Here is a 25,623-nt window from a genome sequence, read left to right as displayed (position 1 = left end):
CTTAGATAGATACTTAGATACTTAGATATATACTTAGATACTTAGATAGATACTTAGATAAATACTTAGATAGATACTTAGGTATATACTTAGATACTTAGATCGATACTTAGATATATACTTAGATACTTAGATAGATATTTAGATACTTAGATAGATACTTAGATAGATACTTAGATACTTAGATAGATATTTAGATACTTAGATAGATACTTAGATACTTAGGTATATACTTAGATACTTAGATAGATATTTAGATACTTAGATAGATACTTAGATACTTAGGTATATACTTAGATGCTTAGATAGATACTTAGATAGATACTTAGATAGACACTTAGATACTTAGAGAGATACTTAGATAGATACTTAGACACTTAGATACTTAGATATATACTTAGATTGTTAGATATATACTTCGATAGATACTTAGATAGATACATACATAGATACTTAGATACTTAGATATGTACTTAGATAGATACTTAGATAGATACTTAGATACTTAGATATGTACTTAGATAGATACTTAGACACTTAGATACTTAGATAGATACTTAGATACTTAGATATATACTTAGATAGATACTTAGATATATACTTAGATAGATACTTAGATACATACTTAGATGAATACTTAGATACATACTTAAATACTTAGATAGATACTTAGATACATACTTAGATACTTTATTTATCCAGAGGGAAATCCAAGCATCCAGTAGCAGCGTTTGCAGAGACATTGGACTTTAGCTGGGAAATTAAGCATGGCAGGATATTAAATAATGTGCAGATAAATTAAACATTTGCAAATATGACCAGGAAAGAATACTGCAAAAACAGGGAATGAAATTGTCCATTGTCTATTGTCCTCCCTGCCCTGACTAAGAGCTGTTAAACAGTCTGACGGCCAGGGGGACGAAAGAGTTTTTAAGTCTATTGGTGGACTGGGACAGGAGTCTGCCAGTAGACACACTCCTGCCTGGTGAAGGTGTTGTGCAGTATGGACAGCAGTTTGTCCAGAGTCAAATCAAAGACTGGACTGATGACGCTGTCTAGATCTGCTGCTGTGATTTTCATTGGAACATAATGAACCAGTGTGTCTGCAGCAGATCCACAGTTAAACTTTAAGTTTGATAAATGTAGCCGTAAAAGTAAAAGTAACTGGGCTGTTGATGCTGCAAATCCCTCTCTAATCTCTATCTCAATGTGATTTGGCTTTATTCTAAATATTTTAGTGTGACTTAATTATCTTACTTACTATCTCTTTTTTTAAAATCCTGGTTAGATTACCATTTTATTAATTTATGCTGCAGAGTTAACCTGGTCAGGACCAGTTTCTGTTCAGAGATTCAGATTGAAATTGAAGTTCCTTTCACTAATCAGCTCCTTTAGAAACTGCATCACTCAGTCCGTCTGTTAGCAAATACAGATTCTCAGCTGAGGCTTAACATTACAGTGAAGTAATGCCTCTGAACAAGGCTGTGCAATTACAGTAGTTTACTGTTCTTCTATGGTGTTACATGCATTCTGTTTTTTACATGCTCATGGTTTATTAAGCCTCTTACTTAAGGGCGCAAACGCTATATTAAGACACATACGTGCTTTAGTAATGTAAAGCCCCCCTGCCAACAGCATTTCAGCTCTAAGTTAGTGCCTGGCTGTAGCTCCATTAGGATCTTTTTCGCATGATATACTATGGTCACTAAACTATTAAGAGATATAGAAGCGTTCATCTCTCTCTCTATTTGAAGCAACAAATTTAATGAAGGAGCTGATATCTACCCATTTTCCATGGTTTTCTTGATAATAACCAAAATCATCATCAAGAAAACCATTAAAAATTTCTAGATATCAGCTCTTAAATTAAACTCTTATGAGCTATTTTTGTTGTTATCATTATATTTGTCCAAACAAATGTACCTTTAGTTGTACCAGGCATTAAAATGAACAAGAAATTGAAGAAGAAAAAGGGTGGTCTAATACTTTTTTCCATGACTGTATTTTTGGTCATTTTTTACATCTGTTTTTTGGTCATTGTGTGTCTTTTTTTATTATTATTACATCCATTTTTTTGTCAACTCAAATTACCTGGGGGCCGCTGAAGGCAGTAACAAAATGACCAAAAAAAAGACACAAAATGACACAAAAAAGACACAAAATTACAAAAAAAAAAAGACAAAATGACTGAAAAAAAGACACAAAATTACGAAAAGAAAAAGAAAAAAAGACTGAAAAAACACTAAACTACTTAAAAAAGAAACAAAATGACCAAAAAAGACACAGAATTACCAAAATAGACACAAAATACATCATTACAATATACATTTTACATCTTTTTTTAGTCATTTTTACATCTACAGTCATGGAAACATTCTTGATAATAACCAAAATCATTATCAAGAAAACCATGGATGTACAAACAAATGTACCTTTAGTTGCACCAGCCATTAAAATGAACAAGAAAGCGAGGAGAAAACAAGGGTGATCTAATCATTATTTCCATGACTGTAGATTTCTTATTCTCCATAAGCAGAAGCAGGTGGCGTGCGATCAGTCGTTTTGTTCAGTAGAATCAACTGTTGTATGATTTTATTGCCATGCACAAAGATCCTGATGAAGAAAGCGTGGATTAACAGAGTTCGTTGGAGGTTTTATGTGGTGAAAGCTTGGCTGCATGGAGCGTGTTTCCTCGTTCACCCCTCAGGGTTCAGCTGGCCACCTCGTGTTTTTTCTCTCTGCTTTTATGCAAAGAAAATGTCTAAAAAACGCTCCGGTTAAACAGACAAACACAGGACTGAGGGTCCTTTTAAACTAAGGGAGCAGAAGTTCCATGTATATAATAGCGAGTGGTGACATGTTTTATTCTAGATTTATGAGCATGGAAATGATAGGGATTTGCAAACTTATAAAAAAAAAAAGAACTTGGCAGCTGAAGATGAAGTTTTGCCAGATGTGGGTTTATGTAAATAACGTTCACGCTGCCTCGCTGTCCTTCTGAAGAACTTGCTTTGAATATGCAGAGTGTTGTGTTCAGGTTCCTGTGTTTTCCCTTCAGGTGTGTGATCTGTTGGACCTGCTGGGAGGCTCTGAGACTGAGACTCTGCAGCCCAGCAGCACAGCAGCACCTGGCCTGTCCATCAACACCAGCAGCGCTGCAGGAGGAGACCTGCTGGATCTGCTGGGAGGCTTAGAGCCCGCCCCCCTCGCCCCAGGTGCTGCCTTCAAACACACACAAAGAAAGAGGAAACGAAACTATAAAATGCTAAATTTAACACACCGAAACTGGAGTTTGCATGTTTCTTACCAAGATAAAAAAAACTTTAGGTTGTTTTATAATACTTGCACATTCTAAATTTCAACCCTAGAGAATATTGGGGGATATTACATACAGCCAGAATGTGTAAAAAAAAAACATACGAAAATAATATTTGGAGAAAAAAGTTTACGAGATTAAAGTGGCAAATCTACGAGAAAAAAAAATGCGCAGATTTATGAGATTAAAAGTGGTGAATCTGGGAGAAAAAAGTTGCTTTTTTCCCACTTTTTTCTCATAAATCTGCGACTTTTTTTCTTGTAGATTTGCCACTTTAATCTAGTAAATTTGCAATTTACCAAATATAGTTCTTTGCCTGATAAAGGGTTAAGAGTTCATTTCTTATTTTAAGCATTCAACATGCTTATTTCTAGATTTAACAAACAATTAAAACAATTTAATTTAAGAAATCTTGTCAAGGTAAATTATCTGTCCGTGCAGCAAGATCATTTCCCTCAGATTTACTGTTTTTATGTTATTTTTAGACTAAACACCTTTTTTGCAGTGAACAAACCGTAACATGGATATAACCGCACCAGAGTTGAATTAAAACAGACTAAACTTTGAGTTGTGAAAGCGTCCTAAAAGTGCTGAACTTTAGGGCTGAGGTTTGCAGGAATACACAAAGCACGGCTCCATAAACTCCACTTCATTCATAAAACTAGAAAGTATAGATTTAGGACTATTTTAGGACAGCTGGGGGACTATTCTCTTTGTTTCATCTCCTCAAATGTAAGTCAGGCTTCTGTTGACTCCTTGGCTCTTTTCCAAACAGACAGACAGAAAAAGAGACGGATGTGATGAGATAAAACATCAGCAGCAGCTAAAAGCAGATATAAATAACCATCAATAACTCCACAGATGATTTACTGGAGAGAAAGACACTCTTTAGTTTCACTTTTCCTCCTCTGCATTTCATTCATTAAATCCAACATGCAGCAGTAAATATAGGGTGATATAGGATGTAAATATGGAGTTTGCATGAATCAAGATCTCCCTAAATCTCCCCAGTGTTGTTTTTTTTGCATGCATCATTTTATAATGTGTTTATTTTTTCCCCCCTCAGCTCCCACGGTGCCGGTGTACGAGAAGGACGGTGTGACTTTGACACTAAGTTGTGAGAAACAGTCAGACACCAGCCTGACAGTCACGCTAACAGCCTCCAACTCCACTGAGTCAGACATCAGCAGCTTCACCCTGCAGGCGGCCGTGCCCAAGGTTCCTCTCACTACCTGAGATAAAAACACACAATGTTCTCTCAGCACCAGCAGCACGATTTCTCTGCTGCTGTTCATGTTTGACTGAAAGTTCACCTCAAAATACAGCAGCTGCTGGCAGTATTTAGATTTGAAGTGTTTTATCACACACATACATACATACATACATACATACTTATATTCCACTATTATTCCACATTATTATTATTATTATTATTATACAGGTCATGCAAACAACAGCCTGTTATATATATCCTTTATTTACCCAGGTTAAAGTCTCATTGTGATTAAAAATAAAGAAAAAAAAAATCTCTTTTCCAGGTAGGTTTTAGACCAGGGGTCTCAAACTCAAATTACCTGGGGGCCGCTGAAGGCAGTAACAAAATGACCAAAAAGAGACACAAAATTACTAAAAAAAGACAAAATGACTGGAAAAAATAAACAAAATGACCAAAAAAGACACAAAATTACTAAATAAAAGACAAAAAGACACAAAATATCCGAAAAAGACACAAAATTACTTTAAAAAAAGACAAGATGAATGAAAAAACGAATGAAAAAACAAAATACCAAAAAAAGACACAAAATTATTAAAAAAGACACAAAAAATGACCAAAAAAGACACAAAATTACTTTTTTTTTAAAAAGACAAAATGACTGAAAAAACACTAAATTACTTAAAAAATAAACAAAATGACCAAAAAAAGACACAAAATTATTAAAAAAGACAAAAAATGACCAAAAAAGACACAAAACTAAAAAAAAGACACAAAATTACCAAAAAAAAAGTAATTAAAGGGACCTTCCACACACAACACCGTAAAGTGCCATTCATATAAAACTCACATTAAACTTTCATATCAAGGTGGGGGCCACAAAATATCGTCACGAGGGCCGCTATTGGCGAGTTTGAGAGCCCTGCTTTAGACTGTGTCATGTTGTTGGTGGAGCTGAACAACATGTTTGTGTTTTGTTCTTTCTTAACTTCAAAGTTGCCTCTGATCTCCCCCAGAGTGTCCAGTTACACATGAAGGCTCCCAGTGGAGACGCTCTTCCTGCACGAGGCTCAGCCAAGGTGACGCAGATGGTCGTCCTCAACAACCCAAACAAGGTGGGTTTACCACACACACACACACACACACACACACAACTACAGGCCTGTTTTCAACCACAGACACTTCAAACGTTCAGAGGAACTCGTCGCGTTTCAACCAGAGGGACCAGGATCTGAGTTCTGGGGACATTTAACCACTTCACAAAGCCCTGTTTGGGATATAACTTACTAAAGGCGCTTTCACAACCCAAGTCTGTTTGGTTCGTCCAAATCAGAGTGAAACTGATACATTTGGTTCGTTTTGTATTTAGTCTGGTTTGCTTTCACAGTGCAGAAATGTAAGCAGACCAAATTAAATGGAAAGATTTGAAGAGGGGCGTGTATGAAAGTAGAGGGCTGGAAATCTACTCGCACTATTTTTTCTTATTGGTTGAAAGTTGGCGGTGAAAAATGTAAACAAAAACGTGGAACCGAGCACAAACCGAGTACCTTTAATCATACCGGCCGTAATCTGCCGTAATCTGGAGAGAAACGCTCAGAATGAGCTCCTGTTGAGGCTCTGGGTCACTAATAATGTTGATAATGTTGATCCATTATTTCCAACGTGCTGCGATCAGACAGCTGTAGAACCAGAGAGGTTGAGCCTTGATGCCTCTACCATGAAGGTAAATATTAAGTAATTTTGAGCAATATGTTGATAATTCTGCAATGACAAATGAGCTTTAGCTCAGTGGTAGCCTACAGAGTGGAACTGAATGACACAAATGTCATTTTTATAATATCTGTGCACATCTCACCGTGCAGATCGCCCACAATCCACTGTGTTTTGGTTCATTTCCTTTAATTGGGTCAGATTCTGCTCGGATTACATTCACATTGCAATCGAACCACGCTAGGAGACTCTCTCTCTCTGCAAGTGGTCGGGGACCGGTTGTTTTGGTGTGCACCAGAGTACAATTGGATCGTTAACAAGCAACCAAACAAACAAACCAAAGTTTGATTAGAACAGACTGAACTTTGAGTTGTGAAAGCGTCCTAAAAGTGCTGAACTTTGGGGCTGAGGTTTGCAGGAATGACCGTCACTGATTGGTCAAACACACAAAGCACGGCTCCTTAAACTTCATTCATAAAACTAGAAACTATTATTATACTATTATATATATATATATATATATATATATATATATATATATATATATATATATATATATATATATATATATACACTACCGGTCAAAAGTTTTAGAACACCCCAATTTTTCCAGTTTTTTATTGAAATTCAAGCAGTTCAAGTCAAATGAACAGCTTGAAAGGGTACAAAGGTAAGTGGTGAACTGCCAGAGGTAAATAAAAAAAGGTAAGCTTAACCAAAACTGGAAAATAATGTACATTTCAGAATTATACAAGTAGGCCTTTTTCAGGGAACAAGAAATGGGTTAACAACTTAACTCTATGGAGTCTTGGGCTATTTTGTCCATTTTTTGAATTCTTTTCATGTCTTTGTAAGTCATTTTGTGTCTTTTTTTGGTCATTTTGTGTCTTTTTTTAGTCATTTTGTGTCTCTTGGTGTCTTTTTTTGTCATTTTGTGTCTTTTTTTAGTCCTTTAGTCCAACATAAAATGTGTTTTTGAATCTTTTTTTTACTTTCAAACACTATCATGCTCAATAAAGAATTTTATTTTAGAGTACACTGAGACATTAAACTGCATAATTTTCAATTAAATTCTGGAAAAGTTGGTGTGTTCTAAAACTTTTGACCAGTAGTGTATATATATATTATTATAGACTATTTTAGGACAGCTGGGGGACTATTCTCTTTGTTTGATCTCCTCAAATGTAAGTCAGGCTTCTGTTGACTCCTTGGCTCTTTTCCAAACAAACAGACAGAAAAAGAGACGGATGTGATGAGATAAAACATCAGCAGCAGCTAAAAGCAGATATAAATAACCATCAATAACTCCACAGATGATTTACTGGAGAGAAAGACACTCTTTAGTTTCATTTTTCCTCCTCTGCATTTCATTCATTAAAACCAACATGCAGCAGTAAATATGACAGAGCGGTAAATGTTGTCGCAGTGAGACAAAATGTGAGGTTTCTTCTTTGTCAGCAGGTTTTTCAGATGAAACGGGGCACAGTGAACCTCTCGTCACACGTCATGTTGCTGTTTCTGATACGTCAGCTGACTCATTTAAGCTGAAGGGACCTTTTAGTTCCTTGTAAAGTCGCCCTGGGAGGAACATTTAACTGTAACTTCTGTGTGTGACGCAGCTGATGATTTGTCAGACCGGTCAGACAGGAGGGTGACTCATCATCATCATCATCATCATCATCATCATCACTCTCTTCATATAAAGATTGATGAACAAAGGGAGCAAAGGAGAAAACAAGCCGCTGTAAATCAAAGTTTCTGGAGTAAAACTTGGCTGAGAAAATTAAAACGTCTTCACACTTTATCTCTTCATTTTTAACACAACTCCCACCAACCTGTTGTTGTATTTGGCAGGAACAATACATCACTACCAAGTGTGTGTGTGAGCCATGAGCCACTTCCAAGTCTTTTTCTATTCCCATGTCAGTCGGCCAAGTCTATCTACATCTCCTCTAGAGGTGGGGAATATCGATACAGTATAGTATCTCAATATTTGGTGATATTATATCGATTCATGGCCGACAAGTATCCATATTTAGCGTTTATTTAGCATCAGTATTTTAGCCTTTTTTTTCTGTTTTTTTCTGAGGCCGTAGCGGGCTCACTTTTAGGAATATACTGGAGATACTGGTATCATATGAAACTAGAGAATCGGTTGTTTTTCTCCCCTGAAAAAAGCCTGGTTGTTGATTGGATAGAACGCTAAGCAGGATGTGACATTTGTAAAAGCTGCAACTTAGGGACTTTGTTGCTATATTTTGTGACTTTTCAGACTTAGTGACTATTTTTCAAAAAAGCGACTGGCGACAAATCCAGCGACTTTTTCTGGTGTTATTGGAGACTTTTGGAGACTCGTTCTTACTCTTCTTAACGAGCCGCTGGCCCCCGTGGCTCGTTAAGAAGAGTAAGAACGAGTCAAATCGGCACAGTCCTCCTGCAGCAGTCTTTCCCAGCTGCAGAGCCGGAGGGGATGTTAACCTCTTAGTGTCCATTCTGCAAATTGCTAATAGGCTAACAGTTAGCTCTGTAGCAGTACAGTGTGTATGTGCTAACAGGCTAACAGTTAGCTCTGTAGCAGTACAGTGTATATGTGCTAACAGGCTAACAGTTAGCTCTGTAGCAGTACAGTGTGTATGTGCTAATAAGCTATCAGTTAGCTCTATAGCAGTACAGTGTTTATGTGCTAACAGGCTAACAGTTAGCTCTGTAGCAGTACAGTGTGTATGTGCTAACAGCTAACAGTTAGCTCTATAGCAGTACAGTGTGTATGTGCTAACAGGCTAACAGTTAGCTCTGTAGCAGTACAGTGTGTATGTGCTAACAGGCTAACAGTTAGCTCTGTAGCAGTACAGTGTGTATGTGCTACTAAGCTAACAGTTAGCTCTATAGCAGTACAGTGTTTATGTGCTCACAGGCTAACAGTTAGCTCTGTAGCAGTACAGTGTGTATGTGCTAACAGGCTAACAGTTAGCTCTGTAGCAGTACAGTGTGTATGTGCTAACAGGCTAACAGTTAGCTCTGTAGCAGTACAGTGTGTATGTGCTAACAGGCTAACAGTTAGCTCTGTAGCAGTACAGTGTGTATGTGCTAACAGGCTAACAGTTAACTCTGTAGCAGTACAGTGTGTATGTGCTAATAAGCTATCAGTTAGCTCTATAGCAGTACAGTGTTTATGTGCTAACAGGCTAACAGTTAGCTCTGTAGCAGTACAGTGTGTATGTGCTAACAGCTAACAGTTAGCTCTATAGCAGTACAGTGTGTATGTGCTAACAGGCTAACAGTTAGCTCTGTAGCAGTACAGTGTGTATGTGCTAACAGGCTAACAGTTAGCTCTGTAGCAGTACAGTGTGTATGTGCTACTAAGCTAACAGTTAGCTCTATAGCAGTACAGTGTTTATGTGCTCACAGGCTAACAGTTAGCTCTGTAGCAGTACAGTGTGTATGTGCTAACAGGCTAACAGTTAGCTCTGTAGCAGTACAGTGTGTATGTGCTAACAGGCTAACAGTTAGCTCTGTAGCAGTACAGTGTGTATGTGCTAACAGGCTAACAGTTAGCTCTGTAGCAGTACAGTGTGTATGTGCTAACAGGCTAACAGTTAGCTCTGTAGCAGTACAGTGTGTATGTGCTAACAGGCTAACAGTTAGCTCTGTAGCAGTACAGTGTGTATGTGCTAACAGGTTAACAGTTAGCTCTGTAGCAGTACAGTGTGTATGTGCTCACAGGCTAACAGTTAGCTCTGTAGCAGTACAGTGTGTATGTGCTAACAGGCTAACAGTTAGCTCTGTAGCAGTACAGTGTGTATGTGCTAACAGGCTAACAGTTAGCTCTGTAGCAGTACAGTGTGTATGTGCTAACAGGCTAACAGTTAGCTCTGTAGCAGTACAGTGTGTATGTGCTAACAGGCTAACAGTTAGCTCTGTAGCAGTACAGTGTGTATGTGCTGCTGCTGCAGGAGGTGTTCACTTAGCGATCTCTGTTTGTTTACAACAAGCACCGGACACTAAAAACTGTTCCTGTTGTTTGTTTAACAGTAGTGCAATGAAAATACAGATGTTTTCCCTAACATGATGAATAATCATGATTAATAATCGTAATTACAATATTGATCAAAGTAATCGTGATTATCATTTTGGCCATAATCGTGCAGCCCTAATTGTATCACAAGTATCATGATAAAATCTTATCTTTGGGCCTCTGCTGATTCACTACTCCTCTTCCTCTTCCTCCAGGTAAACCTGAAGATGAGGGTGCGTGTGTCCTACACCATCCGAGGATCAGCCTTCCAGGATACGGTCCAGATCGACTCCTTCCCCGGACTCAACGCTGCCGGACACTGACAGCGGCCGATCGGTCCGACAGGACGCTGACCGAAGGTCCTCACACCCTCGACACTACTGTCCAAGCTGCTGCTTCTCAAATTCCTTCTTCTTCTCCTTTTATTTTCTTTTGGTAGTGTTTCTACAGCTGAAGAACACACAGGAAGTCCCAGCCTCGCACATGAACTCACATAGACCCCTCCCACCTCAAGTGTTAATGTGACCGATGGCATTATTTAATATGGCACAAGCTTTGGAATACACCTAAAACATATGAAAATACTGACAAATTGAGTAGTTTTTCTGGGATTTTTTAACTGTCTGGACTTTTTTTTTCACTCCATTATAAACACGTACTTTGATGCACCACTAGATCACTTATTGTCCTCACATAACACTCCTCTACTCAGTCAGGCAGCTTAGCAAAATAAAGGGGACACGTCGAACAAAAAGCACCACATTTTTTCCACATGCTCTTTATCATCTTAAGTTTGATGGCAGCCATATAAAATCTATGAGAACAATTATATCTTCCAAGCCACTCAGAAGGTCAATCTTGGTGTCAAAATCTACATTTTCTGGGTCAAAGAATCCATTAAAGCTATTGAGAATATCACTAGAACAGGGATGGGCAACTGGAGGCCCGGGGGCCACATACGGGCCGCACCCTCACTTGAAGTGGCCCTCAGTACAACTACATGCATTTGAGTATAAAATCTTAAAAGTGCAGTGTAAAAATGCCCAAAATTACTTCTTGCAATTAATGTTGGTCTGCTGTTCTTACACTGAAAAAATTTAAATCACAGTAAGTGGTTATTTTTTATTTGCTTCAAACCTTTTGTATTCCTATTTATACTGTTAAACATGCATTTGAGCATGAAATATGTTAAGTTACTGCACTGTAAACATATTTAAAATTGCAGTTTCATCATATCTGGTTAAGTGCACGCTCCTATATGTGGCCCTGTGGTAGTGAACATGAAAAATTGTGGCCCCCTGCAGCATTTAAGTTGCCCATCCCTGAATTAGATGATTATTTGATCGAGTAGATATGTTAATTTTGCCCATGTATTTACATAACTGAGTTCCTAAGCGGTCAGACATATATTAATTAAGGTCATATTCAGTCCTTCAACTTCTTGTTCATTTTAATGCCTGGTGTTTTTGTTTTAAATATAATGAGGTACATTTGTTTGGACAAATATAATGATAACAACAAAAATAGTTCATAAGAGCTCATAAGATATTTAGCCATTTTCAAGGTTTTCTTGATAATAACCAAAATCATTATCAAGCAAACCATGTTAAATGTCTAGATATCAGCTCTTGAATTAAACTCTTATGAGCTATTTTTGTTGTTATCATTATATATTTTCAAACAAATGTACCTTTAGTTGTACCAGGCATTAAAATGAACAATAAATTGAAGAAAATAAGGGTGCTGTAATAATTTTTTCCATGACAGTACAGTGCATGTATTCTGAAAAATGTATATTTTGACACCAAGATTGACCTTTTAAGTGGCTTGGAAGATATATCGGTTCTCATAGACTTTATATGGCTGCCATGTCAAACTTATGGTGATGGCATGTGGAAAAAATGTGGTGCTTTTGTGCGACGTGTCCCCATTCTTCTCAAATCTGGTCCTAAACTGCCTGATTAACTCTTGATTTCTTTTATAAAATCGCCTTTACCAGCTTCACTTTGTTCAAAAGCAGCTATCTAATGACCCACTAATTTTATTATAAAATGTTCTAATCCAGAACACTTGATTTTACTGGTAAAACACAAGGACATCAATTTGAGATCGAAGGGTGTAGGATATTAAACACAACCTAACGTGTTGCATATTTTCACGCCTCATTCAGCTGAATAACTCAGAGTATTCTCCTAATTAATTCTCCTGTGCCTTTCATCCCCTCAAGAGCTGAGGTTTTCTCATGTATAAAAAAAAATATTTGGTTTTGGAGGCCGAGTAATGGTTTTAAATGTGAGTGGTGTAGTCATGAAATTCTGTTTTTATCGTTCCCATTCGAGCATGCTTTTCCTGAACTTGACTATTGTTTACAGAGGCTCCCGAGTTTTTATTTTCTGAAGATTGTGTACAGTGATACAGGAAAAAAACGGGCATGATGCTGTCTACAAGATGTATATTTCAGAGTTTAAGTATATAAGCACAATTAGAAGAGTTTTAAAAAATCTCTAAATACAACCCTTTGTTGTAGAAGGAAACACAGCGGGCTGTAAAACACCTTTTAGATGAAGCTAGTTTATGACCTCAGCAATTTGATGACTCATCATCATCACCATCATGAACCTCTATTAAAAACACTCTCGGGATACTGGATGTCAGCAATGGTGCTCTAAGTGGATTTCAGTGCAATCTCTACCAGACTGTTTCAGATCATTACTTTAACTCAACTGTAAAGAAAAAGACCAGGATTAGTATTGAGTCTTTGAATCTTCTGTTATTTGTCATTTTCTAATAAAAATCAGTTTTCAGAATCCTCAGCCGCGACTTGTGTGTGTGTGTGTGGGTGTGTGTGTGTCATGATATTTTAGCCAAGATTTTAATTTAAATTCAGATTTATCATAGGTTTAATTATTTATAGGTTAGGTTTAGTTTTAAGGTTTGTTTAGTGCATGTTCAATGTTTGAATGCTGCTACTGGATGCTTGAATTCCCCTCGGGGATGAATTAAGTTAGTGAAGTAAGTAAAGTAAATTAGTAAGTGAAGCAAGTTAGTAAGTTAGTAAGTAAAGTAAATTAGTAAGTAAAATAAATTAGTAAAAAAATTGACTTAAGTGAAGTAAGTTCGTAAGTGAAGTAAGTTAGGAACCTAAGTAAGTCAGTAAGTAAGTGAAGTAAGTAAAAGTAGTAAGTGAAGTAAGTAAAGTAAGTGAAGTAAGTAAAGGTAGTAAGTGAAGTAAGTAAAGGTAGTAAGTGAAGTAAGTGAAGGTAGTAAGTAAAGTAAGTTAGTGAGTGAAGTAAAGTTAGTAAGTGAAGTAAGTTTTAAGTAGGTAAAGTATGTAAGTCAGTAAGTGAAGTAAGTTAGTAAGTGAAGTAAAGGTAGTAAGTGAAGTAAGTTAGTAAGTAAAGGTAGTAAGTGAAGTAAGTAAAAGTAGTAAGTGAAGTAAGTTAGTAAGTGAAGTAAGTAAAGGTAGTAAGTGAAGTAAGTGAAATAAGTAAAGGTAGTAAGTGAAGTAAGTAAAAGTAGTAAGTGAAGTAAGTTAGTAAGTGAAGTAAATAAAGGTAGTAAGTGAAGTAAGTAAAAGTAGTAAGTGAAGTAAGTTAGTAAGTGAAGTAAGTAAAAGTAGTAAGTGAAGTAAGTAAAGGTAGTAAGTGAAGTAAGTTAGTAAGTGAAGTAAGTAAAGGAAGTAAAGTAAGTAAAGGTAGTAAGTGAAGTAAGTAAAAGTAGTTAGTGAAGTAAGTAAAGGTAGTAAGTGAAGTAAGTAAAGGTAGTAAGTGAAGTAAGTTAGTAAGTGAAGTAAGTAAAGGTAGTAAGTGAAGTAAGTTAGTAAGTAAAGTAAGTTAGTGAGTGAAGTAAGTAAAGGTAGTAAGTGAAGTAAGTTAGTAAGTGAAGTAAGTTTTACGTAGGTAAAGTATGTAAGTTAGTAAGTGAAGTAAGTAAAGTTAGTAAGTGAAGGACGTTACATTACATGTCATTTAGCTGAGGATTTTGTCCAAAGCGACTAACAATAAGTGATTCAACCTGAAGGTACTAGCCTCAGACCACAGGAATCAAGTAAGTAGATAACTTTTAAGAGCCAACTGTGATCACTACAGGAGTGCTAGACGTTAAAGAAGAAGAGCATTTTTTAGTCGTTTTTAGGTGACCATGACTTAACCGAGATGTCGAGGCTGTCTGAGGTCCTGATGTCGGTGGGGAGCTCCTTCCACCATTTGGGAGCCAAGACAGGAGGAGAGAAGTCTGGAAGAGGTTTTAAGGTGAGTTGACCCACGCAGGGTGGGAGTTAAGTAAAGTAAGTTAGTAAGTGAAGGAAGTAAGTACAGTTAGTAAGTGAAGGAAGTAAGTGAAGTAAGTAAAGTTAGTAAGTGAAGTAAGTAAAGGTAGTAAGTGAAGTAAGTAAAGGTAGTAAGTGAAGTAAGTAAAGGTAGTAAGTGAAGTAAGTTAGTGAGTGAAGTAAAGTTAGTAAGTGAAGTAAGTAAGTAGGTAAAAGCAAGTATCTATCTATCCGTGTGTGTGTGTGTGTGTGTGTGTGTCTGTCTATCTATCCATCTATCAGAGGACGACACTTGAATCAACTTTAGCATTTATTCACAAGCAAAAAAAAAGACCACAGTGTTTCCAAACTGTCTTTTGTACTGCATGGGTGCCTGCATCAACTGGTCAAACTCAGAAAGCCAATGTGGGTTTACAAAAACATCTACAAAGGAATGAGAACGTCCTTTTTTTTTTCTTCTTCTTCTTCTTGTTTTGGTTGATTTTCTTTTTTTTGTTTGCGACGGCCCGGGAGCGTGGGGATTTCAGATCTGTGTGCTGAAACATGGTTAGACGGTGACGGACACCTACAGCGTTGGCACTCGGCTGGGCGCCATGACGACAGCGGCTCATGACGAGGAGGAACGGTGTGTGACGGGCCGGTGGAGCGTCGAGCCGCCTCTTAGCGCCAGCACAAGATGGAGCACCGAGCCGCCCTGGATCTTGTAGTCTGCTGCTGTTTTCTCATCGTTCCTGAGAGGAGAAAGAACGGGAGAGAGCACAGGACGGGTTAGAGGATCTAAGGCCCCCTTTATTCTTCCTTATATCTATTTTTACTGTAAAATAGTCAACTTTTCATGGGATAAAAACAGAAACCCTTTTTCAGTTTTGTGAGGGGCATTTTGTGGCGTTTATTGTTATTGTTTATTGTTAAAAAGATCCCCATTAGCTGTCACCAAAAGTGGGAGGAGCTAGTCTTCCTGGGGTCCACAAGACAAAACAAAAATCACTTAACAATTAAACATTGTAGACATTATTATATACGTCATCAGAAATCATTCCGAATAAGTTATTACATTCATATCTATTACATTAATTCTCGCTTTCATACAGTAAATATGTTAATTCACTACTCACAAATTTAAATAGTGCATTCTCAAGTAATAATTAAAAGATACTTTACTATTCAGTTCACGTATATTCAGTGGGCAATTATTCCAATAACTGATAGCACGATAAATAATGTTCTCTTTAAGGCATTTGATTTTGGACATGGTGACATCATCTGACCACCATTAGCTGACCTTGTCACATAAGAATGAACCTGATCACATCTGACAATTTGGTTATATAAGAAAACAGGTTGAAAAGAATAGACAGTGTTTCTAAAAAAATTTGTTGTGTCTTCTCTTCTGTTTGTTGTTGTTGTTTTCAACACAAACCACTGAGTCACACACTAGAGCAGCTGGAGCCAAAAGCTGCTTCTCCTCCATTTAGTCAGTTTTTACTAAGAGCATGATGGAAAAACTGCTAAAAGAATCTAGTTGTAGTCTAAAATCTCAGTCTGAGCCTAAAAACTCTAAACTCTTGTCTTTAGATGTGAGCTGATAGTTTTCCAGGAGTCTTTTCTAAATCTTTTCAAAGTCTTCTGGTGTATAAGGAGCATTAATCTACACAGATGAGATGTAACCGCCCCACATCGGTGGTTCGGTTTGCTCCCTCCCTGTCTTAATAGCTCTCCTAAGGGCGGAGCCATTTGGCCGACCTGATCGCCCAAACATCAATTATTGGCACACCTTGCAAAGCTGCCAAACAGGAATCAACACACAAAGGATCCTCTGCTAAAATAAGTTAAATGTTAAGTAAACAAGCTCATAAAGAAAGAAAGAAAGAAAGAAGCAGATCACCAAGAAGGAAACAAGAAATGACCCTTCTTAAGTAGTAGCCCGTGGACTAAGTATGTCGTTTTATTTACTCTTTTGGCGTAGTATTGTGTTGTGTTGTTTACAAGCTGGGCGCATGCTTTTCATGCAATGTGAACACAACTCAGCTATTTTTTTGACATTTTATAGACAAGCCATTAAACACATAATTGACTAATACCCGATTGATTAATCAACAGTAAAAATAATCAGTACTTGCAGCTCTCTGGTCCAGATGATTCCACTGAGCTAATGTGGTGCAAGTAAAGATTGTTGAAGCTAATCTGAGAGGATCCTTTTCTTGTTTTGCAGAGACAAAAGCCACGTGAGCATGTAAACGTGCATTCTTAGAAATGTTTTAGTGATTATACTATTGCTGAACTCGAGGCTGTGGGTATATTGTGTTGTAGAGTAAATGTGCCATTGGTTTGCTGGAAACACCTGCAGTTTTATGTCATTCATTGTCTCTTTTTAACCCAGTTGTTATGATCTTAGTTTGAGGTCTAGGGGTCACAGGAAGTACCATATTTGGTCAACATAAAACTATGCAGAAAAGTGGCCGCACGGACTCTAAGTTGAACAATTACTTTATTAACAGGCAAAAGGAATAAACAGAGATAAACCAACTAAGTAGCACAGAAAAAGGAAGCATCTAAATCTTCAGGGTCTCCAAGGCAAAAATAAGAAACAGAAGTCAATCACTATCTGGAAAATAAGATTCAGCTAAACCTACCAAACAAAACAGACAATGCTAAGCTCCCTAAATAAGCAAAAAAAACCAGGAAAAAACAGGTTAACAAAAATGGCTGAGAACCCTTCCAGGCTTTCAGACACTCTGAACAAACAAGTCTCACGGGTTGGTTGGTGCAGAACAAATAAAAACCCGTATTTAACAACAAAACGGGCCTCGTGTACTACCTGGGACTAGGGCTGGGCGATATGGACCAAAAGTCATATCCCGATAGATTTAGGCTTAATATCGATATACGATATATATCCCGATATTTTTTTTATCGCAAAGTGAGAGCAAATTTTCAGTCAAAGCCAAATATGACATGTCACAAGTAGTTTTATTGAAACTGTTTAAGTGAACATAAATACTGTATAACAGGAGTATCTTTTTTTTTCAAATTAAAGCTCCAAAAAGTGCACATTTAATTTAAAAATTATCTTAAATAACAATAGCCTATGAAATAAAATTGCCAATCTTTTTCTGAAATAAATATATTTATATGAGAAAAGGATAATGAACATTACAAAAGAACTAAATATGACAAACTCTAGTAAGGGCAGCATTTATATATAAAGAAAGACATTTTTTTAACTATATCGATATATTCGATATGGTCTAATTCGATATCACATTTTAAAAATATATCGAAATATCTTTTGATTTTTTCGTAACTATTCCCATTGTTAATTCTTGAAGTTTGTTTTAATTTAAGTTGTATGTGCTGTATATTATATGTCGGACCCCAGGAAGAATAGCTGAAGTTGTGCTGCAGCTAATGGGGATCCAAATAAAACAGTAAACAATATGGGTATATCGCCCAGCCCTACGTGGGAGCTGTATGAGAACTATAGGAGAAAAGAAAAGTTTGCACTGACCGCTCGCACGGCTTAAAAACACCTGCGTCCTTTTGGACTCAAACCTGACTCACAGCACTTACTTTTTTATTTTATTTAACCTTTATTCAACCAGGGAATATCCCATTGAGATTAAGAACCTCTTTTTCAAGGGAGCCCTGGCCAAGAGGCAGCAAACACAGAATACAGTTACACATTTACATAACATACAGACCTTAAACACATCATGAGAAACAAGTGCATGTTATGGAATTGGCCTCAATAACTCTTAGTTTGGATTTAAAAGTGCTCAAAGAAACAAACTCAGTTAATTTCCATTCTTTCTGGCGCATATTCCAGCATAAAGTGCAGAGTAAACAAATGCCCTTTTACCAACTCTGTAGAGCAGAAGGGACAGAAAGCAACAATTGATCTTGTGAACGAAGAGAATAAGATCCTGCATTTCTCACAGTAATTAAGCTGCAAATTTACTCTTGTCTTGTTTCTTGACTTCATCTTTGCTTGTGTTGTACCAACTCTCAATGTTCGTCTCTTTGGATAAAAGCATCTAAATAATATTGTAGAATTGTAGAATCTCACAGATCAAGACGCTTCATGTGGAGATACTCACATCTGTTTTCCACTGTAGATGAGTCTCTGTTGCTGCGGGGGGATCCCTTCCTTCTCCTCCACCCTTTCTTTAATTCGCTCCACCTTCATTTACACAAAAACAAGACATTTAGAAATGCTACTTCAAAGTCAACAGTATTACTGTGAATAGTCTCATCTGAATCATTGTGTGGTTTAGTAAGCTGGTGTTTTGTAGGCCTGTGCAAATCTTAACTGTCAAATAAATGCAGTCGAAAAAATACAACATTCACTGGAAATTGCCACTTCAAACAAGTTTTAACAAAGAATATAAAAGGTGTTTTTGCTTGTAAAAAAAGAAAAAAAAGAAAAAGTAAATCAGCCAGTGAAACAAGTCGCTTGTTAGTTAAGATGTCTTGAAATAGGAGACATTTTAAATAAATTAGACAGTACTAAAATACTAAAAAATACTAAATATAAATAAAATAAATAAAAATACCCAAAAAATTGGACAGTACTGAAAATACTAAAAAAATACTTAAAAAAATAAATTAAGAAAATACTAAAAATAAATAAAAATACTAAAAATAAATTAGACAGTACTAAAATACTAAATATAAATAAAATAAATAAAAATACCCCAAAAATTGGACAGTACTGAAAATACAAAAAAAAAACTAAAAAAAACTAAATTAAAAAAATACTAAAAATAAATAAAAATAAATTAGACAGTACTAAAATACTAAAAAATAAAAAATAAAATACAAATACTAGACAGTATTTGGTACAATTTTTCTTATTTTGTTATGTTCTGGTTGGTTATACATGAAGCAAAAATTAAAAAAAATTGATCACAAAAAATATTTATTTGTATTGCCCCTTATTGCTTTTAGTAAAAAAAAAATTGAATAAATTAAAGACATTTAGAAATGCTACTTCAGAGTCAACAGTATACAGGTTCATGTGTTGTTTTTCCATCTTATATGCAATAGTTTCTCACCTTGTCTGTGGGCTCGATGTCGATCTCTATTTCTTTTCCGGTGAGGGTCTGAAACAGAAACATGATCACATCAGCAGCAGCTTTATGGAATCACACGTACAGTCTGCAACACAACTCTCACATCAACGCACAGGAGACTTTATCACGTGATAGAGCTGCAACTGTTTTCATAAGAAATTAATTGCAGTCATTTTTCATGCAGAAATGGCAGAAAAATGCTGTTTGCAGCCTCTCAGATATATAGATTCCCAGCTTTCCTCTTTTTCTATATCATATTAAACTGAATATCTTCAAGTTTAATTTATTGTTCAAGTCAACAATAAATTGAGTCAAAATAATAGTCAGATTTTCAATATTAAAAATAATCATTAGTTGCACCACTAGTCTGTGACCCATCAGATTGTGTTATTTAATTAGGCATTTCATTATGAGCATAAAGAGTGACATCATGGATATTTATATCAGGATTAACTGTGATAGCAAAGGGCTGCAACTACTAATTATTTGGAGTATCATTGATTAATTAATTATTGTTTTAGAATATGTCGATAGAACATCAGAAAATTGTGAAGTGTTGCATCACTATTAGGCAGCGAAATATGGAATATTACTTTATACATTTACTTAGGTTATGTGTTTAATTTTGAGGTACTTGTACTTTACTTGAGTATTTCCATTTTATGTAACTTTGTCTACTTTACTACATTTTAAGGTAAATATTGTACTTTTTACTCATTTATTTTCTCACTCATTTACTACATTTAGCTGACAGCTTTAGTTACTTTTGACAGGATTTTAAAGTTATAAGATGTTTTGGGGTTTTTTTCCTTCAAATCAAAAACCCCATAACAATATATTAAGTAATTAAAATAAGCCCCATCTTGAGGAAATTAAAACTCTGCTTACATAAATGCATCAATACAAATAATCTAATAATATATTTAGAATATATAAAACAATCTGAGTGTGTCTATTCTGCATAACGAGTACTTTTACTTTTGATACTTTAAGTACATTTTGATGCTGAAACTTTTGTTCTTTTCCTTCAGTAAGTTTTGAATGCAGGACTTTTACTGTAGTGGAGTAATTTCACAGTGTGGTGTTAGTACTTTTACTTAAGTAAAGGATCTGAATACTTCTTCCACCACTGCAATTAGGGCTGGGTGATATGGAGATAATAAAGCGATGATGCTGTTGGGTTGCTCATTTGTGCTTTCACTTAAACTTTACACAGTATGATTTCTGATGAAAATCAGTAATGTGGATATATTGACATTACACGTTACTGCAATACAGCCTTGGAAACCAGGAAAATACAACACTGTTGCTATTTTGTTGCAGTTTTGTCTGTTGTTTATTTGTGCATCACAACACCACGTACACATTTACACACATCCACATTCACACTACTGATGTTACTGATTTTCACACCTCATACTTGTATTTAGTTTACTTTATATTTATACTTTTGGCAATAAACCACGTAACTTATTGGCATGTTGTGTCTCTTCCCGGTTTTTGTCAACCTAGAGCCAGGTTTATGACAAAGTGGGGGCTCGTTTGGCTTTTTGATCCCGTTTGTGCCATTTGTAAATTTAATTCAAACATTTGGGGGTTGGTTCTAATAGCAACCATTGGTAAATGTGAGTATTTGAGCTTAGCCTGTATTTTGAATGTATTTGCTTGGCTATAATTGTTTACTGTCGGGTTAAAATGAACAATAAATTGAAGAAAACAATGGTGGTCTAATAATGTTTTCCATGACTGTAGTCTCAGATCACAGTGTCGATAATAATACTGATATATTTTCTAGCCCTTGATGCTGATGCAAGGATATAATCATAATGGATGAGCTGGATCCAGATAATATGCAGCGTTTGCCTGATAATTGTACCACATTACTGATCCATTATTTTTATCTTGATCAGTTTATCGGATTAGTTTAAGTGAGGTCCTAATTATAACAATAAACCGGCGACAAGCAGCAATATCTGCATGGCACAGATTCATCTTGTGCTCTAGTGTGACAGAATTCCACGGGTCACATATTTTGTTGCAACACCGGTGTTGTGTCCTTACTGGTTTCTGAACTAACTGGTGACCATACTGGTGTGTGCAGCTGTGTTCCGCCTCAGTTAGCAGATTTGTCACATATTTAATAAAACATATAAAGTCATGGAAAAAATAATTAGACCAACCTTGTTTTCTTCTATTTCTTGTTCATTTTAATGCCTGGTGCAACTAAAGGTACATTTGTTCGGACAAACATAAAAATAACAACAAAAATAGCTCCTAAGAGTTTAATTTAAGAGCTGATAGCTAGACATTTTCCATGGTTTTCTTGATAATAACCAAAATCATTATCAAGAAAACCATGGAAAATGTCTAGATGTCAGCTCTTAAATGTAACTTTTATGAGCTATTTCTGTTTTATGAGCTATTTATGTTGTTATTATTATATTTGTTTGGACAAACATAAAGATAATAACAAAAATAGCTGATAAGAGTTTAATTTAAGAACTGATATCTAGACATTTTCCATGGTTTTATTGATAATGAATTTGGTTCTAGTCAATAAAATCATGGAAACTGTCTAGATATCAGCTCTGATATTTAACTTGTATAAGCTATTTCCGTTGTTATCATTATATTTGTCCAAATAAATGTACCTTTAGTTGTACCAGGCATTAAAATGAACAAGAAATTGAAGAAAACAAGGGTGGTTTAATATTTTTTCCATGACTGTACACTAGCACAACAGAATAATGATGGGGGAAATACTGTCTTCCTTTTAAAAAAAAAAATCCATTTGACTCAAAAGTATTATGCGAGTCAAAAACTAGTAGAATCTGATAACACTTTACTATTTTTGTTGTTATCATTATATTTGTCCAAACAATTGTACCTTTAGTTGTACCAGGCATTAAAACAAACAAGAAATTGAAGAAAACAATGGTCTAATCATTTTTTCCATGACTGTATTTTTCTAGGCATCATTAATACTAAACCAACTTTAGTAATTTCACTGTTCACTTTATAGAGCTAATATGAATCTGATAAATAATCATGTGGTGTGTTCTACAGATGATAATGTAACTTGATAATGATTTTGGTTAGTATCAAGTTAACAACTTATGATGGGGAAATACTTCTGATATCTAGACATGTTCCATGGTTTTCCTGATAATGATTTTGGTTATTATCAAGAAAACCATGTTAAATGTCTAGATATCAGCTCTATAATAAAACTATTATCAACTATTGTTGTTGTTATCATTATATTTGTCCAAACAAATGTACCTTTAGTTGTACCAGGCATTAAAATGAGCAAGAAATTGAAGAAAAAAAAGGGTGGTCTAATACTTTTTTCCATGACTGTATTTTTGGTCATTTTATGTCTTTTTTGGTCATTTTTTACATCTGTTTTTTGGTGATTTTGTGTTTTTTAATTATTATTACATCCATTTTTTTGTCAACTCAAATTACCTGGGGGCCGCTGAAGGCAGTATCAAAATGACCAAAAAAAAGACAGAAAATGACACAAAAAATACACAAAATAAAAATAAAAAAATACAAAATGACTGAAATAACACTAAATTACTTTAAAAAAAAGAAACAAAATGACCAAAAAAGACACAGAATTACCAAAATAGACACAAAATACATCAATACAATATACATTTTACATCTATTTTGATCATTTTGTGTCTTTTTTAGTCATTTTTACATCTACAGTCATGGAAACATTCTTGATAATGATTTTGGATATTATCAAGAATGTTTCCATGACTGTAGATGTAAAAATGACTAAAAATTTATGAAAAAAAGTAATGCTGATGACTGAGCGGAATCCAGATAATATGCAGCATTTTCCTGATAATAGTCTCAAATGACCGACCCATTATGTTTATCTCAATCAATTTATCGGATTAGTTTAAGTGAGGTCCTATTTATAACAATAAACCGGCGACAAGCAGCAATATCTGCCTGACACAGATTCATCTTGTGCTCTAGTGTCACAGAATTCCACGGGTCACATATTTTGTTGTAACACCGGTGTTGTGTCCTTACTGGTTTCCAAACTTACTGGTGACCATACTGGTGTGTGCAGCTGTGTTCCACCTCAGTTAGCAGATTTGTCACATATTTAATAAAACATATAAAGTCATGGAAAAAATTATTAGACCAACCTTGTTTTCTTCCATTTCTTGTTCATTTTAATGCCTGGTGACAAACATAAAAATAACAACAAAAATAGCTTCTAAGAGTTTAATTTAAGAGCTGATATCTAGACATTTTCCATGGTTTTCTTGATGATAACCAAAATCATTATCAAGAAAGCCATGGAAAATGTCTAGATATCAGCTCTTAAATGTAACTTTTATGAGCCATTTCTGTTGTTATTATTATTATATTTATTTGGACAAACATAGAGATAACAACAAAAATATAATTTAAGAGCTGATATCTAGACATTTTCCATGGTTTTCTTGATAATAATTTTGATTATTATCAATTAAAACATGGAAAATGTCTATATATCAGCTCTGAAATTTAACTTTTATAAGCTATTTCCGTTGTTATCATTATATTTGTCCAAACAAATGTACCTTTAGTTGTACCAGGCATTAAAATGAACAAGAAATTGAAGAAAATGATGTAAATAATGCTGATGACTGAGCGGAATCCAGATAATATGCAGCATTTGCCTGATAATAGTCTCAAATTACCGACCCATTATTTTTTATCTCAATCAATTTATCGGATTAGTTTAAGTGAGGTCCTATTTATAACAATAAACCGGCGACAAGCAGCAATATCTGCCCGGCACAGATTCATCTTGTGCTGTTGGGTCACAGAATTCCACGGGTGACACATTTAGCTGTAACACCGGCTAAAGAATCGGCTAACCTGCTTTAACTGAGTTAGCATCTATCAAATAACAGCTAATGGCTAGCATTAATCAGATAGCAGTGTGTTGCTAGCTAGTAGCTAGCTACACTTAATACTGAGCCCCAAAAACAGACAGAAGCGCGGGCTGTTTCTGCATATATTGCATATATTGCATATAAAGGTTAGAATATAATTTGTTTCTGCTCCTCGGCCCAAAAATAAATAAATGAGCGAACCGGTCCGAGCTACTCAACAACAGCAGCTCCGAACCAACGAAGAAGAGTAGAAAAAACTAGAGTCTTACCTTTACTTTGATCAGCATCTTGAATAAACAATATACTACTATCTCCAATTAAATGAACTGCTTGAATACTTTGATATACTAGCGAGTTACAGCCTGTTTGTCTGGATGACTTGAATTCACTTCCTGTGTACACGACTAAACATTCCGGTGGTGAAGGCGGAATACGCGGAACAATGGTTCCGCTCTAATAAAACATTGCTTTCATATGCAGCGAAAATATTAAATATCACGCTGTAAAACACTCCATTACAAGTCAAAGTAAACTTTTACTCCACAAAATTTAGCGCCAAAATAAAAGTTCACAATTTTATAACAATAGTGGATAATTATTTGACAGAGACATGTGAACATGGCTTATTTTAACTTTAGACAGTACTAAAATAATTATCATTATTATTATTATTATTATTATTATCATTATTATTATTATTATTATTATTATTATTATTATTATTATTATCATCATTATTATTATCATTATCATCATTATTATTATTATTATTATTATTATTATCATCATAATATTATTATCATTATTATTATTATTATTATTATCATCATCATTATTATTATTATTATTATTATTATTATCATCATTATTATTATTATTATTATTATTGTTATTATTATTGTCATCATTATTATTTTTATCATCATCATTATAAAACCTGCAACCCGAATGCGGATAAGCGGTTAATATAAATGAATGAATGAATAAAATAATAAAAAATAAATAAAAAATACTAAAAATAAATCAGATAAATAAAAATACTAAAAATAAATGAGACAGTACTAAAATACTAAAAATAAGTAAAATAAATAATAATACTAAAAATAAATTAGAAAGTACT

General features: G+C 35.1%; 2 protein-coding genes across 2 annotated transcripts in view; one reads left to right on the top strand and one right to left on the bottom strand.

Moving 5' to 3' along the window:
- The window catches only part of ap1g2 (adaptor related protein complex 1 subunit gamma 2), a 42,723-nt gene extending 31,079 nt beyond the window's left edge, over positions 1 to 11,644 (top strand). The window contains exons 19-22 of the mRNA XM_059344642.1: positions 3,059 to 3,215; positions 4,383 to 4,534; positions 5,546 to 5,644; positions 10,470 to 11,644. Coding sequence (XP_059200625.1) covers positions 3,059 to 3,215; positions 4,383 to 4,534; positions 5,546 to 5,644; positions 10,470 to 10,577 — 516 coding nt within the window. The 3' untranslated portion in view covers positions 10,578 to 11,644. The remainder of the gene's footprint in view (positions 1 to 3,058; positions 3,216 to 4,382; positions 4,535 to 5,545; positions 5,645 to 10,469) is intronic.
- A 3,174-nt stretch (positions 11,645 to 14,818) lies between these two features.
- Positions 14,819 to 24,942, bottom strand: nedd8l (NEDD8 ubiquitin like modifier, like). Its single transcript, XM_059344661.1, has 4 exons — positions 24,773 to 24,942; positions 19,576 to 19,623; positions 18,619 to 18,701; positions 14,819 to 15,252 (listed from the first exon to the last, which is right to left on the bottom strand). Exons 1-4 carry the CDS (start codon positions 24,788 to 24,790, stop codon positions 15,129 to 15,131), a joined length of 273 nt encoding a protein of 90 aa, XP_059200644.1. The 5' UTR covers positions 24,791 to 24,942; the 3' UTR covers positions 14,819 to 15,128.
- Positions 24,943 to 25,623: the final 681 nt, after the last annotated feature.

The sequence above is a fragment of the Centropristis striata genome, chromosome 11 (assembly GCF_030273125.1).
Source record: "Centropristis striata isolate RG_2023a ecotype Rhode Island chromosome 11, C.striata_1.0, whole genome shotgun sequence".
In the NCBI taxonomy this organism is placed as follows: domain Eukaryota; kingdom Metazoa; phylum Chordata; class Actinopteri; order Perciformes; family Serranidae; genus Centropristis; species Centropristis striata.
Note: the sequence above shows the minus strand (reverse complement) of the source record. Positions and strands in the feature narration are given on the sequence as shown.

What these genes read in the sequence shown, in the direction of transcription:
- nedd8l (XM_059344661.1), bottom strand. An exon ending in ACATCGAGCCCACAGACAAG is followed by an intron (nt 18,702 to 19,575) that starts GTGAGAAACTAT and finishes GTGTAAATGAAG; the next exon opens with GTGGAGCGAATTAAAGAAAG. An exon ending in ATCTACAGTGGAAAACAGAT is followed by an intron (nt 15,253 to 18,618) that starts GTGAGTATCTCC and finishes TTCTCCTCTCAG; the next exon opens with GAACGATGAGAAAACAGCAG.